The sequence below is a fragment of the Stenella coeruleoalba genome (genome assembly GCF_951394435.1).
Source record: "Stenella coeruleoalba genome assembly, chromosome: 15".
Classification (NCBI taxonomy): domain Eukaryota; kingdom Metazoa; phylum Chordata; class Mammalia; order Artiodactyla; family Delphinidae; genus Stenella; species Stenella coeruleoalba.
In genome coordinates, this window is record NC_137161.1 from 61,091,894 (window position 1) to 61,106,881 (window position 14,988).

Consider the following 14,988-nt stretch of genomic DNA (forward strand, 5'->3'; position numbering starts at 1 on the left):
TCAGGCAAAAGGGTACATGTTGAAGAGAGTTTGGAAGGAGGGGACTTCGGGGTCCCTGTCACCCCAAGCCCCCCACATCTCCTCGGAGTCTCTTTCCAAAGCACCCAGTCCTCAGAGGCTGCTTTCCCAGCGTCCTCCATTGTAGGGGGGCATGTGCAGATATTTACAAAGCTTTCAAGTTTCCGATTTTATATCATCTTCCTTATATAAAACATTCAAGTTGAAGGGACCACAAAGCAAACTCCTTTCTCAGTGTCTCCGGAAAGGCTGCACCACTAGCATGAAAGGGAAGCACACCAAGAAAATGAAAACTGATGTTGGTGTCCCAAGAAAGCCATTGTCAAAAGGGACTGAGAAGAGGGAGGCAAATTTAGCCTTTGCTGGAGGATTTGGCCCAGGCGGGGAAAGGAGCCTTACGGTAGCTGTGCAGTGTGGTGTGAAAGTTTTCTGAGAGACGTGCAGAAAACCAGGCTCTCTTGTTGGAATCATGCGTGAGATCAGTGCCCGGGTCTCTTGGCATCTCTGCCCAAAACAGCCTGGACCGCTGCCAGCCCAGGCCTGAACGTGGCCTTGGAGCCACCACCAGAGCCCAAACAAGCCCCAGACAGGTGCTGGGGGAAGGGGGTCTCTCCTCCTGGGGCCCTCAGGGCCCGCAGCATTTCTCGGCTAAAAGCAGGGAGCGGGGTGTGGGGGGGTGTTAGGCTCCCGAGAGCAGCCTCCCCAGAGACTCTTGACTGTCCCGGTTACCACGTGGCCTCCGGTGAGGGCAGAACCCAACTTTGCTAAGACCAGGCTAGCAGGTTCCAGAGCAGAGCTGTGCTTTTGCAGCCCGGGCTGAAGCTCTCTCTGCCCTCCAGCAACAGGGCTGCGATCCTGCCGTTCGGGGTGGGCCGAGGGGATGTGGCAGGGGGCCAGCCACAGAGCAGGGACACATCTAAGCTACCGTGCAGTCTACCCCCTGCAGGTGTGTGTGTTCCCCTGCCTTCTCCAGCCAGCGGCCTCCTGTCCACCTGGGGAGCTGAGCCCTCTTCTTTCAATCAGGGTGCAAGGAAAACCCGGGCCAGGGGGGTCAGGGCTGCAGCCTGGAAGTGGGGGAGAAGCCTTTGGCAGGCCATCAGAGCGCCTGGGGGGAAGGCCAGGGAGGTGGATGAGGGACCTACATCTAAGCCACCCTGGGGGCCGGCAGAGAGAGAACTGTGTGGGCATTCCGGAATAAGACATGCAGGAGACAAACCCGCTCAGCCTTGGCACCGGGACGCAGCCTCTGGGGGAGGTTGCACCCAGCCTGGAGTCAGCCAAGCCCACGGGCCTCCCGTTTGGCCTCAGTAACTGGACTCTAGGCCACCAAAAGGCCCCATGGGTTCCTGATTGTATCTTCGAGTGGCATTAAAAGGTCCAGACCAGGCACTCGTAGGCCAGGCCATATTTAGCCTCAGGTTCACCCGGAGAATATTTTAGGTGCTGCTTGAAAGGCGAGATCTAGGCCTGGTTGCCGGCGGTCACATGGCAAGTGTAGAATCGCCCCCTCGCAGGTCTGGCCGAGGTGGCCGGGTGCTCACCGCCACAGACGCCCGGAGTCCCTGCCAGAGCTCCGGGGCCACGCGACAGGTGCCGAGGAGCCAGCGAGCGCCCAGGTCGCGGGTTCTGTGTTGGGAAGGCTTTTTGCCCCGTTTTTCACTCTGATGGCGATAAGGCCGCTTCCATTCACAGAACTCACAGAGGCTGTTTTCAGCCCCTCTCTTCCGCGATGGCCCAGTGTGATATGCCAGCTTGCTGAGTGAGCGGCCGCCTCCTCGGGTGTCAGCAGCAGCAGAGGTGTTAACCCTTTCAAGGCGGGCGGGGGGGGGGTGCTGGCTGGCTTGGGGGAGGGCCTTGTCTGCAGAGACCTTGAAGGCCACAAACCCTGGGGAGCCCCTGCCCTTGACTCCTTAATCAGTCGTTAGCGGCTGGACCTGAGAGTCGGCACCCTGGACCTTAGCTGTGATTTTCCCCCTTTGGCCCCATCAGTGATAACCACCAGGCTCCCCGACCCAAGCTCTCGCCCTTCACTTGTTCATACAGCCCTGGAAACAGCTGCTTGCTTTACAGGTATTTTCATCCGGGTTTCCAAGTTGATAACGTTCCCACATTCCAGAGGAAGGAGGAGGGATTGAAGGGTCTGTGATTCACTTGGGTTACTAACGAGGGTTTGGAATAATCATTCGGGGTCTTGGGGAGATGGCACTGGCTCTTGAGAGTCACCTGGCCTTAGGGACTCATCCTCACCACCTGCTCTGGGTTCCAGATCCTGGTTTTTCTGGGCACAGAGGAGGCGCATCTATATTGAAGCCACTGTGTGGAGACACATTTAGCCAATTATCAGCCTTTCGGGAGCCTGGGTGGAGCCACCGCCTGTGTACCAGGAAAGCGTCGGCTTGTTTAAAGTTTGCTCTAACTTTGTGCATTTTTTCCTTTTTAGTTTTGGCTCTTGGAGTTCCGAGAGCCACCACTTCCTGCCCAGCTGGTTCATTACCGCAGGGAAAATGAGGGACTTTTGGGGGCAGATGTGTTTCCATTCCGCTATCATAATGCCCCTAAAAATCCTTATTGCTCTTGCAGTATTCCTCGGGGGTCCCTGGGCCAGCTGTGGCAGCTGAGTTTCTCCAGCAACTAAAAGAAGAGACAAAGATGTTCCCCCAAACCTCCCCTTCTGGTCCCTGGTAGAGCTCCCCTCCACAGTGCTCAGAACTGGTGCACCATGAAAAATGAAAAGATGCCATCCGCAGACACCAGTTCCTAAACGTGCTCTTTGCCCTCCAGGGGCCGAATGTTGGAGCTCAGGCTTGGGAAACAGGGCAGCTGAGGCTGCTGTCAGCGTTTGCTCTGGGGGTTCATGGTGGGGGAGGTGGGGAAAGTGGGGAAGAAACAAGTGTTACCTGTTTGACAAGGCGATTCACATTCAGCCTGGGCCTTCCGGCAGGGCCTCTGGGATCCTCACCTCGGTAGGGGCTCTGGACAGTCCTGATTGGCTCACCAGCTCCCTGAGTCAGACCACTTCCCCACCCTCTGCCTCGGTTTCCTTCTCTGGCAAGGGAGGGGCAACACCCCATGCTCTGTTCTGAAAGGGTTCTCACCTGTACCTAGAGTGTTATCATGAGTTCAAGTGACAGACAAGCTCAGAAGGTGCTTTGAAAGTGGTGACGCCCAAGCATGAAACATGGAAGCTGTCAGTGCTGATACTTACTAATACACGCTTCATATGCTAAGACAGCTCGGACAGGAGCAGAGACTACAGCCCAGCAGTAAGCACAGGTTTCTAGAATCATGGAATCGGGCAGCCCCAGCCCTGCGACTCTTTCGCAGTGTCACCCCCAGGCAAGTGACTCAACCTCTCTGGGCCTCCATTTCCTCACGTAGGAAACCTATGTTTTGGAATAGAAGTTTCCCAAGTCTGATATGCACATGATTTTAAGTGGTACCTGGCTAGAGACGTAAATTATTCTAACAGGTATTTCTCTGTACAGCAGATTTCTACTTATGGCAAGCAGTTGGCTTTCAGTTTAGGGTAGGGGTAGAAGGGCTCTTTTTTACATCAATTTATGCAAGATAAAGAGGGTGAGTTGCTTGAAAGAAAAATATTAAGCAAAGGAGAGTACGGGTGGCCTGAGGATGGGGCAGAACTCAAGATGATACTTTCTAAAGTGTCAAAGTCTACCTCTTTTTTTTTTTTTTGTCCGCGTGGCATGGCTTTTGGGATCTTAGTTCCCCGACCAGGGATTGAACCCAGCCCTCGGCAGTGAGACGTGGAGTCCTAACCACTGGATAGCCAGGGAATTCCCCATAGTCCACCTCTTAAGAATTCTTGTTTGTCTTAGGGATTTTCTGCACCCATGGAGTTGGTGTGGGGAGGGGTAGGTTGCCAATTCCAATATGCAGGGGGCTCGACCTGTGATAACCTGGGGGTCACGTGTCTTCTCCCCCCACAAACTCCTGCCCTGCTCGCCAACACCAGTGAGACCCCTTGGATCTCTGCCCCTATGCCCACCCATAGCTCTGATTTGTCTTTTATTTTAAGATCCTGCTGCCCCAGCACCCTCCTTCCTGGCCGAGGCACCTCTTTGAGCCTCAGTTTTCTCAGTGAAATGGGGAGAATAATTAACCCCCTGTCTCAGAGCAGTGTGACGATCGGGGGTTAATGGGACTCAATTGAGCAGCTATGATGGTTCACACACAGGGCACGGCTCAGAAGGCAGTGGGCACCGGAGGCCCTGGGATGGGCAGGGGGCACAGCGGCACCCTTGGCCTGGAGGGGTATTCCTTGGACAGGCCACCCGGTGCCAGGCCTGGGCATCAGCTCCCCACCCACCCCCTGGGATGGGGAAACAGCAAGCACTGGGTCCCAGCCAGCAGGGGCGGGCTCTGGTTTCACTTTCTGCTGTGTCATGGGGTGGGGGGTGGCATCAGGGCCCAGCTGGCCAGCTGGGGCAGGCACCGAGAGGCTGGCAGACAGCTGTGGCCCAGCTGCCAGAGCACAACCCGTGCCCTCACCCTGCAGCCTGCCAGGATGGGGGCTGGGCCCTAGGGCACCCCTTTAATGCCTCTCACCCCCCTTGCCTTGCACAGTGAGAGGACCCCAAGTGAGAAAAGCCAGGAGAGGATGAAATGGTTCCTCTAGCCACGAGATCGCCCCCAAACAAGTTCTTAAGGCCGCAGTCTTGAGGTTCTGGGAACTGCGGCTGTTGATTCTGGATCAGAGCGCTCTGGCGGGATGCCTGCTTCCCACCTGCCTTCACTGGTGCATGTCTATTGAGGACCTACTGTGTGCTCAGCACAGTGCCAGGTGCCAGAGGTAGAGCAGGAAGCAAGACAGTGTCTGCCCTCATGGGGCTCCAAGTTGAGTCGCAGGGCACAGACAAAAGAGCAAGTAAGCAGAGAAAAAGGGACTTCCCTGGTGGCACAGTGGTAAGAATCCACCTGCCAACGCAGGGGACAGGGGTTCAATCCCTGGTCTGGGAAGATCCCACATGCCACGGAGCAACTGAGCCTGTGCGTCACAACTACTGAGCCCACGTGCCAGAACTACTGAGCCTGCGCACCTAGAGCCTGTGCTCCGCAACGAGAGAAGCCACAGCAATGAGAAGCCCGTGCATCACAACGAAGAGTAGCCCCCGCTCACCGCAACTAGAGAAAGCCCACTTGCAGCAACAAAGACCCAACGCAGCCAGAAAATTAATTAATTAATTTTTTAAAAGAGAGAGAAAGAATCCCATCTTATGGGGACAGTTCCACACTGTACGCTTTGTGGTAGCATCTCAGAGAAGGTACGTGCATACATGCGTGTGTATGCAAGTGTGCGTGTCAGGGATGTGTCAACTCCTGGGACACGTAGTCAGTTGAGAACACAGACCCAGGGACCAGATGTCCCATGTTTGAATCTGGATTTTTCCACTGACTGGTGTGAGATCACAGGCAAGTTCCCTCTTCTTTTTGGGCCTCAATTTCCCCATCTCTACATGATAGGGTTGTAATGAGGAAGAAATGAACATCCGTAAAGAACTTAAGACAGTGTCTGGCATCAACCATCTGCTGTCTAAGTCTTAGCTATTATCTAAGAAACATAAATGTGCGCTCTTCTCATAGGATGAAACGCAGCCGTCACTGCAGGCTGAGAACAGCAGTGATGTTGCGGAGCCTGCCCTCCCTGCTCAGCGCTGTACCTGCCTCATCTCACTTACTTAGCCACAACCAGACCTCACATTGGCTTTAGCGTCTCTGTTCACATGAGGAAATGGAGGCTCAGACAGGTGAAGAGATGTGTCTGATGGTACCCAGCTGGAAAGCAGTTTGACCCCAGGCACAGGGCCAGCTTCACAGCATGGGCCCTGCATAGTTCAGTGCTCTGCTGTTGTCATCCTGAAATTTTGAATAATTTTCGAACAAGGTGCCCACGTTTTCATTAAGCAAATTACAGAGCCAGTCCTGCCCAGATCTGACCTACTCCAAAGCTGGCACTCTCAACTCCTACCACCCATCTATCATACAGCTGGCCCAGAGTGGTTTTCCAATTCATTGGTACAGTATTTAGTGTGGGACTGAAATCCTGGGGATAATACAGGACTTATTATGGGGCCAAATTGCCCAGATGCCTATTTGATTGTCGCCCCCATCAGAAGGAAGGGGGGCAGTTGCCAAGGGCAGGGGGTGAATCATTCGTTGCTGTATCCCTAGGGCCTGGCATGTATTAGCTACTCAGTTAATCGCTGTGAAACAAAGCGAATGGATGGGAGGCTGCCATATCTCCCGAACTAAACCCGATTTAAATAACACCGTCCAGGAAATCAGGCCATCAGTGGTGGCTACCCTCAGCTGGCTTCTGGACAATCCCCTGAAGGGTGTAGAGACAAAGGTCTCTTCCCTCCCCTGGCTGCAAACCCGGGCCGCAAACCTGCATGCCAATACCTCGTAGCAGATTACTGTTTAAACAGGTTCTGGTGGGGACCTCGGAGGCAACACAAGTGTTTAAAGACATGCAGGCCTGGATTCCTGAGCACCTGTCATTGGGGAAGATGCCGAGCTCAGCCAAAAGAGTACTTGCGTTCTGGGCAGGTTCAAGTCCCAGCTGAGGGTTAAGGGTCCTCTTTTCCTCTGAAATTAGAGTTTTCTACACTCTCAGTTCCAAATTTGCTCCCCCAAAAAACTTAACGTAGCTTTACTGAGAAGCGAAGAACCCTCTCAAAAGCCTTTAAGATATTTATAACAATAATAAACGTGTTTTTGGCCAACTGTTTTCACAGGCTTGAGCTCCATCACTTCACATAATTACCATACGAAGTAGGAGTTACTGCCCTCATTTTCTAAATAACATCGTAACCACCAACATATATTGAGTGTTTTATATGAAGTAAGCACTTTACACATATGAAGTCATTTTCATTGCACAAGCAACATATAAGGGAGGCACTGTTACTGCCTCTGGTTTCCTGATGAGGAAACAAGCTTAAAGAGAGGAACTGACTTGTCCAAGGTCACACACCCAGCATGTGATGAGCTGGAGTTCAAGCCTGGATCTTCCATGTCAGGGGTCAGCAAACCTTTTCTGGAAAGGGCCAGATACTAAGTATTTTTAGACTTTGCAGACCATACAGTCCCTGTCACAGCTACTCCACTCTGCTGTTGTAACAAGAAGCCAACCAGAGACATTAAGTCAATGAATGGATGTGGCTGTGTGTTCCAATAAAACTTTATTTACAAAATCAGGAAGTGGGCTGATTTTGGCCCATAGGCTATAGTTTGCCCACCCTGTTCCAGACCCCAAAACCTGCAAGAACCTGGCCCTGGCAACGATCTTCCTCACCCTCTCTCCCCACCTGTGAGGTGGCTGAGTTACGTTTCAGAACAGAGACCAGTGGGGCTTGGGAGAAGTTGAGTTGGCCCCTCTTTCCTTGGGATTATGAAGCTCTTGGAATTTACAACTACTAGGACTTGTTAGTGACTGCCATGATAGATCACCACGGGGACTTTAAAATCGTAATTTTAATAGCTGTCAAGTGAGTAACTTTTTTATGCCATAAGTTTATTTACAAACATATCTAGGATGCTGAGTTCAAGAGTTTGATCCTTTTTCAGAGAGACTGCACACTTCAAATGCTCCTCTTTGTATCTGTCTCATGGATTATTTTTTAAGCAGTTGGTGTCTTATATATAGAAAGGTGCAGCAAATCCAGACCCAAAGTACAAAGTCATCACAGCTAGTAACCGCCACTTGTTTTCCACTGAAAATGGTAAATTCTTCCCCGGACCCTCCTCACAGTGGCTCCTACGGACCACAGAGGTTGTGAACCTCCGGATGCTTTGTCGCAACATAGCGCTGTTGGAAGCCCTGCGAAAAGCTCACAAACCGAAGGCAGGAGAAATGGAGGCAGCACACCTCGTGCTCCTTTCCTCACGACCTTGTTCCCCTGCGTGCAAGGACTGAAAGGGAAGTGAGTAACTTAAAGAGCACAGTGTTTAGGAAAACACCTCTACGGGGCACTTTGGCTGTGGAAGGAACTTCTCTTTGGGGAAGGCACTTCTCTGTAGTTGGTGGCAATGGCAAAAGAATGAAAAATGTCTTAAGGCAGAAGAAGGTAACAGGAAGGGGAGATGGAAAGTTGTGTGTGTGTGTGTGCACACGCACACGCGTGCAGAGAGAGGGTGGAGGAGGGAGAGATTTCCCAAAGGCAGGAGGCTGGAGCCTAAGGATTCCTGGCGGGAGAAGGGGGTCAGGGGGGAGGACATGACTTTCTCCCCCAACAGTTTTATTGAGACATAATTCATTTACCATGTAATTCACCCATTTCAAGGGCACAACTCAATGGCTTTGAGTATATTCACAGAGTTGTGCGACCATCATCACAATCAATTTTAAAACAGTTCTATGCCCTCAGAAAGAAACCCCCATACCCTTTAACAGTCACCCCCCACCCCAATCTTCCAGTCCCTCCCCCAGCCCCCACCCCTAAACAATCACTAATCTACTTTCTGTCTCTGTAGATTTGCCTGTTCTGCATATTTCCTCCCAATGGAATCATACAGTATGTGATCCTTTGTTACTGATCTTTCACTCAGCATTTGTGTCCTCAAGCTTCATCCATGCTGGGCTTCCCTAGTGGCACAGTGGTTAAGAATCTGCCTGACAATGTAGGGGACATGGGTTTGAGCCCTGGTCCGGGAAGATCCCACGTGCCGTGGAGCAACTAAGCCTGTCACCACAGCTACTGAGCTTGCACTGTAGAGCCAGCGAGCCACAACTACTGAGCCCGCACGTCACAACTACTGAAGCCCACGCACCTAGAGCCTGTGCTCCGCAACAAGAGAAGCCACCGCAAGGAAGAGTAGCCCCCGCTCGCCACAACTAGAAAAAGCCCGCACTCAGCAACAGAGACCCAATGCAGCCAAAAATAAATACATTTTTAAAAAAATTTTTAGAAAGGTTCATCCATGCTGTAGCCCATATCAGAACTTCATTCCTTTTTATGACAGATAACATCCATATTTTATTTATCCAGTTGTCAGTTGATAGACATTTGGCAGTTATGCATAATTCAGCTATGAATATTCATGTGTTTTTGTGTGGACGTATGTTTTCATTTCTTTGGAGTAATATATCTAGAGTAGAATTGCTGGGTCATACGGCAACTCCATTTTAACATTTTGAGGACCTGCCGGAGGCACATCATATAGTGCCTTTTTCAACTTTGTATTATAGAAGTTTCCTACCATACTGAAAATAAGAAAGCACCCTGCACCCATCATCCAGGTTCAACAACGATCAACCTTTTGCCAGTCTTGTTTCACCTGCCTTCCCTCCACCATTGTTCCCCACTGAGTAGTTTGAAGCCAGTTCATACACTGCACTTTATGCCGTTAACTTGGCTGAGAGGTCAACATTTCCTTTCATCCCAAACCTTCAGGCCAAGTCTCCTATACCCATATCCTTGTGTGGATGGAATTTGGGGACAGTGGAGGAATTGGGGCATAGTCTAGAGTGAGTCAGTGTGGGGTGGGAAAGGAATGCTCCTGACTGAAGCAAGTCTAGCTACAGGATTTGCAAAATGAAAATGTGGAGCCGTTTGTTCAGAAATTACTAAGAAGTTCAAGATGACAACAGTAGAACATCAAACTTAACGTAGACCCTGTACAACAGCACAAGTCATGCGCCCATGAGGCCAGCAAAAGGGCGCCCGAGCAGAACTGAGAACTGATTGATTGGCTGCAGGAATTTTGAGCTTTGGGTGCCTAGGAGAGACACGAGCATCCCTCACCCCCCATCTCTGGAAAGGAGAGTTGGGTCTCTCATGGCATGTGGGACAGCGTTTAAGTCCGTTCCATTGGAATCTCCAAAAATAAGATGACCCCAGCTGACATGTGGGTTATAAGTACTTTTTAAAAAATAGCCATTTGTCTTAAGCCTTCTTCCCTAAGAACCTGCGGTTGTTTTATTTGGCCACACCAGTTTGTCCTGGACTCGGAGTGTACCGTGATATCACGGCAAATCACAGGGCTGCAGGACAGAGGCCTGCTGGTGAGCAACCAATCCAGAGCAGTAGCAGACCAGGGATACCCACTAGAGGCAGGTGGCCATGGTAGACACTGGCAACCATCATGGCACCCAATCCCTCCCAGCTCAGAGAGAGCTCCATTATCCTTCTCAAAGGACAGCCTCCACCAAGCAAATGAACCTTATTTCTCATGCTTATCTAGACTCTCAACCCAAGAATTCACCTAGAGATTCAGAGCCTGCAGTTTGTGTTGGGATGACACTGCAAGGTTGCACTAAGACTAACGAAACCTTGTCATGAAGGGGAACCAACACGACTGAGAAGGAGGGAGAGAGTGGAAGAGAGGGACTCACTGAAGAGAGCAGATAAGGACCTTGCAGCGCCTCCTGTCTCTGTGGCATGTTCAATGAATGAGTGAACATTCATTCATTCGTTCAATTATTTGAGGACTTATACATGAGAGACTGAGTACCAGGCATGAGTAATATAGTAGTCAACACGACAGACACAGTTCCTACCCGTAGGGGCAGGAGAGGCAATCATAAACCAAAGAGGAAGAGAACATTTTACATTTGATTAAAATAATATAACAACGGCAAAAAAAAAAACCAACAACAGGTCCGAGTAAATTCGGCTGGCAGCTTTGGGGTTTATAGACAGTGGATCTTAAAGCAAAGCCCAACACAGGATTTTGGCAATTCTCAGCAGAGTGAATGTGGAAGCAGCACAACCAGGAGAAGGCTCTGGAGGAGGTAGACGGCTCAGGGTTTTATTTTTGTTTTTTCACCTGCCAGCACTTTCTCCCCCCAGCTTCCGTTAACGGACACGATGTCCAGTGGGAATATGGCCAAAGATGGTCGCTTACAGCACCCAAGCCTCAGCTATAGTAATTGGTCCAGGCATAGACACGTGACTCAAATACAACCAATCACAGCAGCCCACTTCTGAGCTGGGCTGCAGTGATTGGTCCAGGTGTGGTCATGTGACCCAAGCAGGGCCAATCCAGGATTACCCTAACTACAGCTGGTGAGAAGGCTGCTTTTCCCAGCCCCTCTCCAGCCTCCAGAGCTATCTGTGACCACAGAGACTGAGGCCAGTATGGAGGAAGGGAGAAATGAGGATTGGGATGGGAGTATGGGGCGGAGAGAGAGACTGGCGCTGCGTTCTGTCCCTGGATCCAAGAGCAACTCAGCCTCTTTTGTTCTTCATCATAGCTACCTGAGTAATGAATCTCCCGTCTTCCTCAATCAGATCAGCTCTGGTTTCCGTATGGTCCGAAGCATCCCATTTCAGGACTTGGGAACTGTTTTTCCCTCTTCACGGATTGTGTGAATCTAAAAGGGGTAGGTTATCCTCAGAGCTCATTCTCCCCTAAGTTTGCCTGCTGTCCTTGGGAATGAGAGATTCCCCAGACACACCTCCATGCTCCCCCGCTCCAATTAATCTACCACTGAATCAGAGCTAAACACTTATTCTTGGACTTCAAGTCCTGCCCTCTTCCTGCTTGCTTGCTTCTCTCCGACCTCATTCCCAACATACACCCACCTCCCCTTCCCACCCTGCTCTCCACCAAGGATGGAGCCTGCAGCTTGCCGTGGCCTCTGCTCCAATGCCCACCACATTATATTTGCGACGATTTACTTATGACTGTTACCCCCCATGACCTTGAGCCTGGGGACCTGCGTCTCACTCATCTTTGCACCCCCAGCAGCTGGCACACAGCAGGTGGGCAGCAAATGCGGGAGGGAGGGAGGGAAAGGAGGAGGAGGGAAGAAAGGGTCACTCCCTCCTACTGAGTCTGGTCAACAGATGGATCACGCAGAGGGTCAAGTTCTATACTTGTTTCCTTCGCCAGATACTCTTCCCTCAGGTGGACACACAGCTTGTGCGCCCAACCCCTTCAGGCTTCTACTTCAGTGTCACCTGGGAACTGCATTCTCCCAGTCCCCTTCTTGACCCCTGCCCCTCTTCCATGCTTTCTTGTTCTCTTTCTTGTTCCCTTCCACCACCATCAGTCTTTCTCCATGTTCTATTTATTTTATCTCCTCTCTCTCTCCCCCTCTCTCTCCCTCTCTCTCTCACTGAAATGTCAGCTCCAGGTGGGCAGCCATCTTTGATTTGTTCCCTGCTGTCTCCTCAGCACCTAGTAGATGCTCAATAAATATCTGTGGACTGAATGAATTCACCAAAAACCACAGTCTTGCCAAATTTGTTTCTCCCTATGCACTTCATGTGTTTTACAGGTGTCAGGTGATGTATTAGGTTCCTAGGGCAGCCATAACAAATTACTACAAACCGAGTGGCTTAAAACTATAGAAATCTATTATTTCAAAGTTCTGGAGGCTAGAAGTCCAAACTCTGGTAGGGCTATACTCCTCCCAGGTGCTCCAGAGGAAAATCCATGCCTTGCCTCTTCCAGCTTCTGGTGGCTCCAGTGTTCCTTGACATGTGGCTGCATCACTCCCATCTCTGCTTCCATCTTCCTACGTTCTTCTGTCTGTCTGTCTCTGCTTCTCTCATACAAGGATGCATGTAACTGCATTTAGTGCCCATCCGAATAATCCAGGGTAAACTCCACCTCTCAAGACCCTTAACTTAATCACATCTTTTTCCATATGAGGAAACCTGTGAAGGTTCTGGGAGAGAAGTGGACATAGCTTTTCTCTCTCTGGGGATCGCCATTCAGTCCACTGTATGATTGGCATAAAGACGAGAAAAGCAAAGATTCCTACCACCACTCCATTGGCCTGACAGATACGTAATGAAAAAGAGTATTATTGTTGTATTACATTGCCCTGGTCAGAGGAAATAGGGGAAATAAAGGAGCCCCTTTGCCTTTTTTCTCTAACTCCAGTTTCACTTTTTAAATGTAACCACTGTATGCAGTCCGCATAATCTTCATAAATTTTCTAACCATATTCGAGAGCATATACTTTTTTGGCTCCTAACATTAAGAAAATTGGAGGGGCTGGGCGTTATAATATATCCTGAAGACATGACAGCCCTCTGTCCCACCACAATCTTTCTAATGACTTCTAGCAATGCACCATACTTAAGCTGTCCCCCACTGGCCAGCATTTCAGTTAACTCCAGGATTTTGCAGTTGTAACATACATACTCTCTGGCATGTGTCCCAGTATCCTCATCAGATACATTCCTAGAAGTGGAATTTCTAGGTCAGAGGATATGTGCATTTTTAAATTTCTACAGCTATTGCCCAGTGCCCTTCACCAAGGTGGCATCCATTCACAGGCCCATCAACAATGCACAAGTGAGGGTGTCTGTTTCCAACACCCTCGCCCCCCTTGGCAAGGATGCAGCACGTCAGGAGGAAGCAAATCTCAAACTCAGGTAAGTGGACTTTCCATGTGGACCTGGGTGAGGGTGGACACGGCCTCCAAAGTTGTCCCTGTGGCTTTCTGAGGTGCTAAGCCACTCACAGTTCTCGTCTGGGTTTTATAAACAAAGGCAGAGTTTGGGGAGGTGGGCCAGAACCGTGCAGCGGATGCATTGTGCAACTCAGTGTTTATTTCTTTAGTGCGGTCAGAACTTAAATATGGTCAAAACATATTCTTCTTTTAATTTACACAAACAAATATGTTCCCGGGCTGACACCTCCAGTGCCAAGTTTCTAGGGGAAATGAAATTCTACTGTGAGAGGATAAACCACTAGAGAGAAGATGAGGGTGGAAAAGTCGCCACCGTTTGCTTTGCACATCCGAACTGGGCTGCTGAGAGGTGTTTCAGAACTGGGCTCTTGCCTCTTGGTCTCTTTCTGTCTTTGCCGCAGATAAACTTGCCAGTAATTTCAGCGCATGAAACATGGAACGTGTCGAGGCCAGAGGATGGAAAACACTCCGGTTTTGATAAAAGGAGGTCTGCTCGCCTTGGAATCCTCCACCCTGCTAGTCAGCAGACGCAAAGATTTATCCAGAGAGGGGCTGATGAATTGAGAAAACAGAAATGAGGCCAATGTGAGTTGCCTTTCAAGAGCTGTGCTAATATAAAACCAAGCAACTTGAATTTGTTCCAAGAGGGGATTAAAGCAACATGTTATATTGAGTGATTGCTTAATTTATTGAGCTGTGGCTAGATCTGTAATGAAATACAGCCCTTGCAACTGATAACCTCCTGCTGTAATTGAACTTCTACAATTAAGGAATATTTTCTGTGAGTTTCTCTGGAACAGCTCAGAATTTTTAGTCTGTGTGGTGGGGTGCTTTTGAGCACTCATTTTCCAGGCAAGCTTTTTTTTTTTTTTCTTTAAGGAGTGACAGGCTGATGTTAATAAGGAAAATAAGCAGCATTTTATCGAATGTCTTATGTGCACCAGGCACTTAATATACATTATCTCTAATCCTGACAACAGCCCAAGGAAGTCACTCTTATTTGTCCTTATTTTACAGAGATGAGGCTCCTCGATGTTAAGTAATTTTGCAGAGTGGCACTGTCCAAGATGGTAGCTACTAGCCACTTGTGGCTATTTCTGTGTAAGTTGTTAAAATTTTTTAAATCCAAAAATTCACTTCCTAGGTTGCAGTAATAACCCTATGGGGCTAGTGGCTACCACATTGGACGGTGCAGATATAGATTTTGATTACTGCAGAAGGTTCCACTGCTCTGTGCCATTCCAGGTATTTCACAGGTAGAAACTGGCAGTGCTAGGTTTCAATCCCAAGCTAATGGGCTTTGAAGGCAGAATCTGCTATACCCCTCATTTCCTTCTCTTCCTTTGGCTGAGAAGCAAGGACTAGAGTAGTGATTCTAAACCCTGGCTGCACATTAAAATTACCTGGACCGCTTTAAAAAACAGTAGTGATGTTAGGCTCCCAGGCCCAGAGATTCTGACTTAATTGTGATTGAGAGGGGTTTTTATAATTCCCCATGTGACTCAAGTGTGCAGCCAGGATTAAGAGCAGTTAGATGAGAGGATCCACACACAGGATGGTGGGAAGAGCTGGTTCGTCTG

General features: G+C 49.7%; 1 protein-coding gene and 1 long non-coding RNA gene across 2 annotated transcripts; one reads left to right on the top strand and one right to left on the bottom strand.

Moving 5' to 3' along the window:
* Positions 1–7,494: 7,494 nt before the first annotated feature.
* On the bottom strand, positions 7,495–7,883 carry LOC307197905 (cytochrome c oxidase subunit 7C, mitochondrial-like). The gene has a single exon (XM_079944423.1). The coding sequence runs from the start codon at positions 7,840–7,842 to the stop codon at positions 7,675–7,677; it is 168 nt and encodes a 55-aa protein (XP_079800549.1). The 5' UTR covers positions 7,843–7,883; the 3' UTR covers positions 7,495–7,674.
* A 3,295-nt stretch (positions 7,884–11,178) lies between these two features.
* Positions 11,179–14,356, top strand: LOC307198333. Its single transcript, XR_013831613.1, has 3 exons — positions 11,179–11,362; positions 13,230–13,370; positions 13,810–14,356. It is a non-coding gene; the product is annotated as an uncharacterized lncRNA (long non-coding RNA).
* The last annotated feature ends 632 nt before the right edge of the window (positions 14,357–14,988 follow it).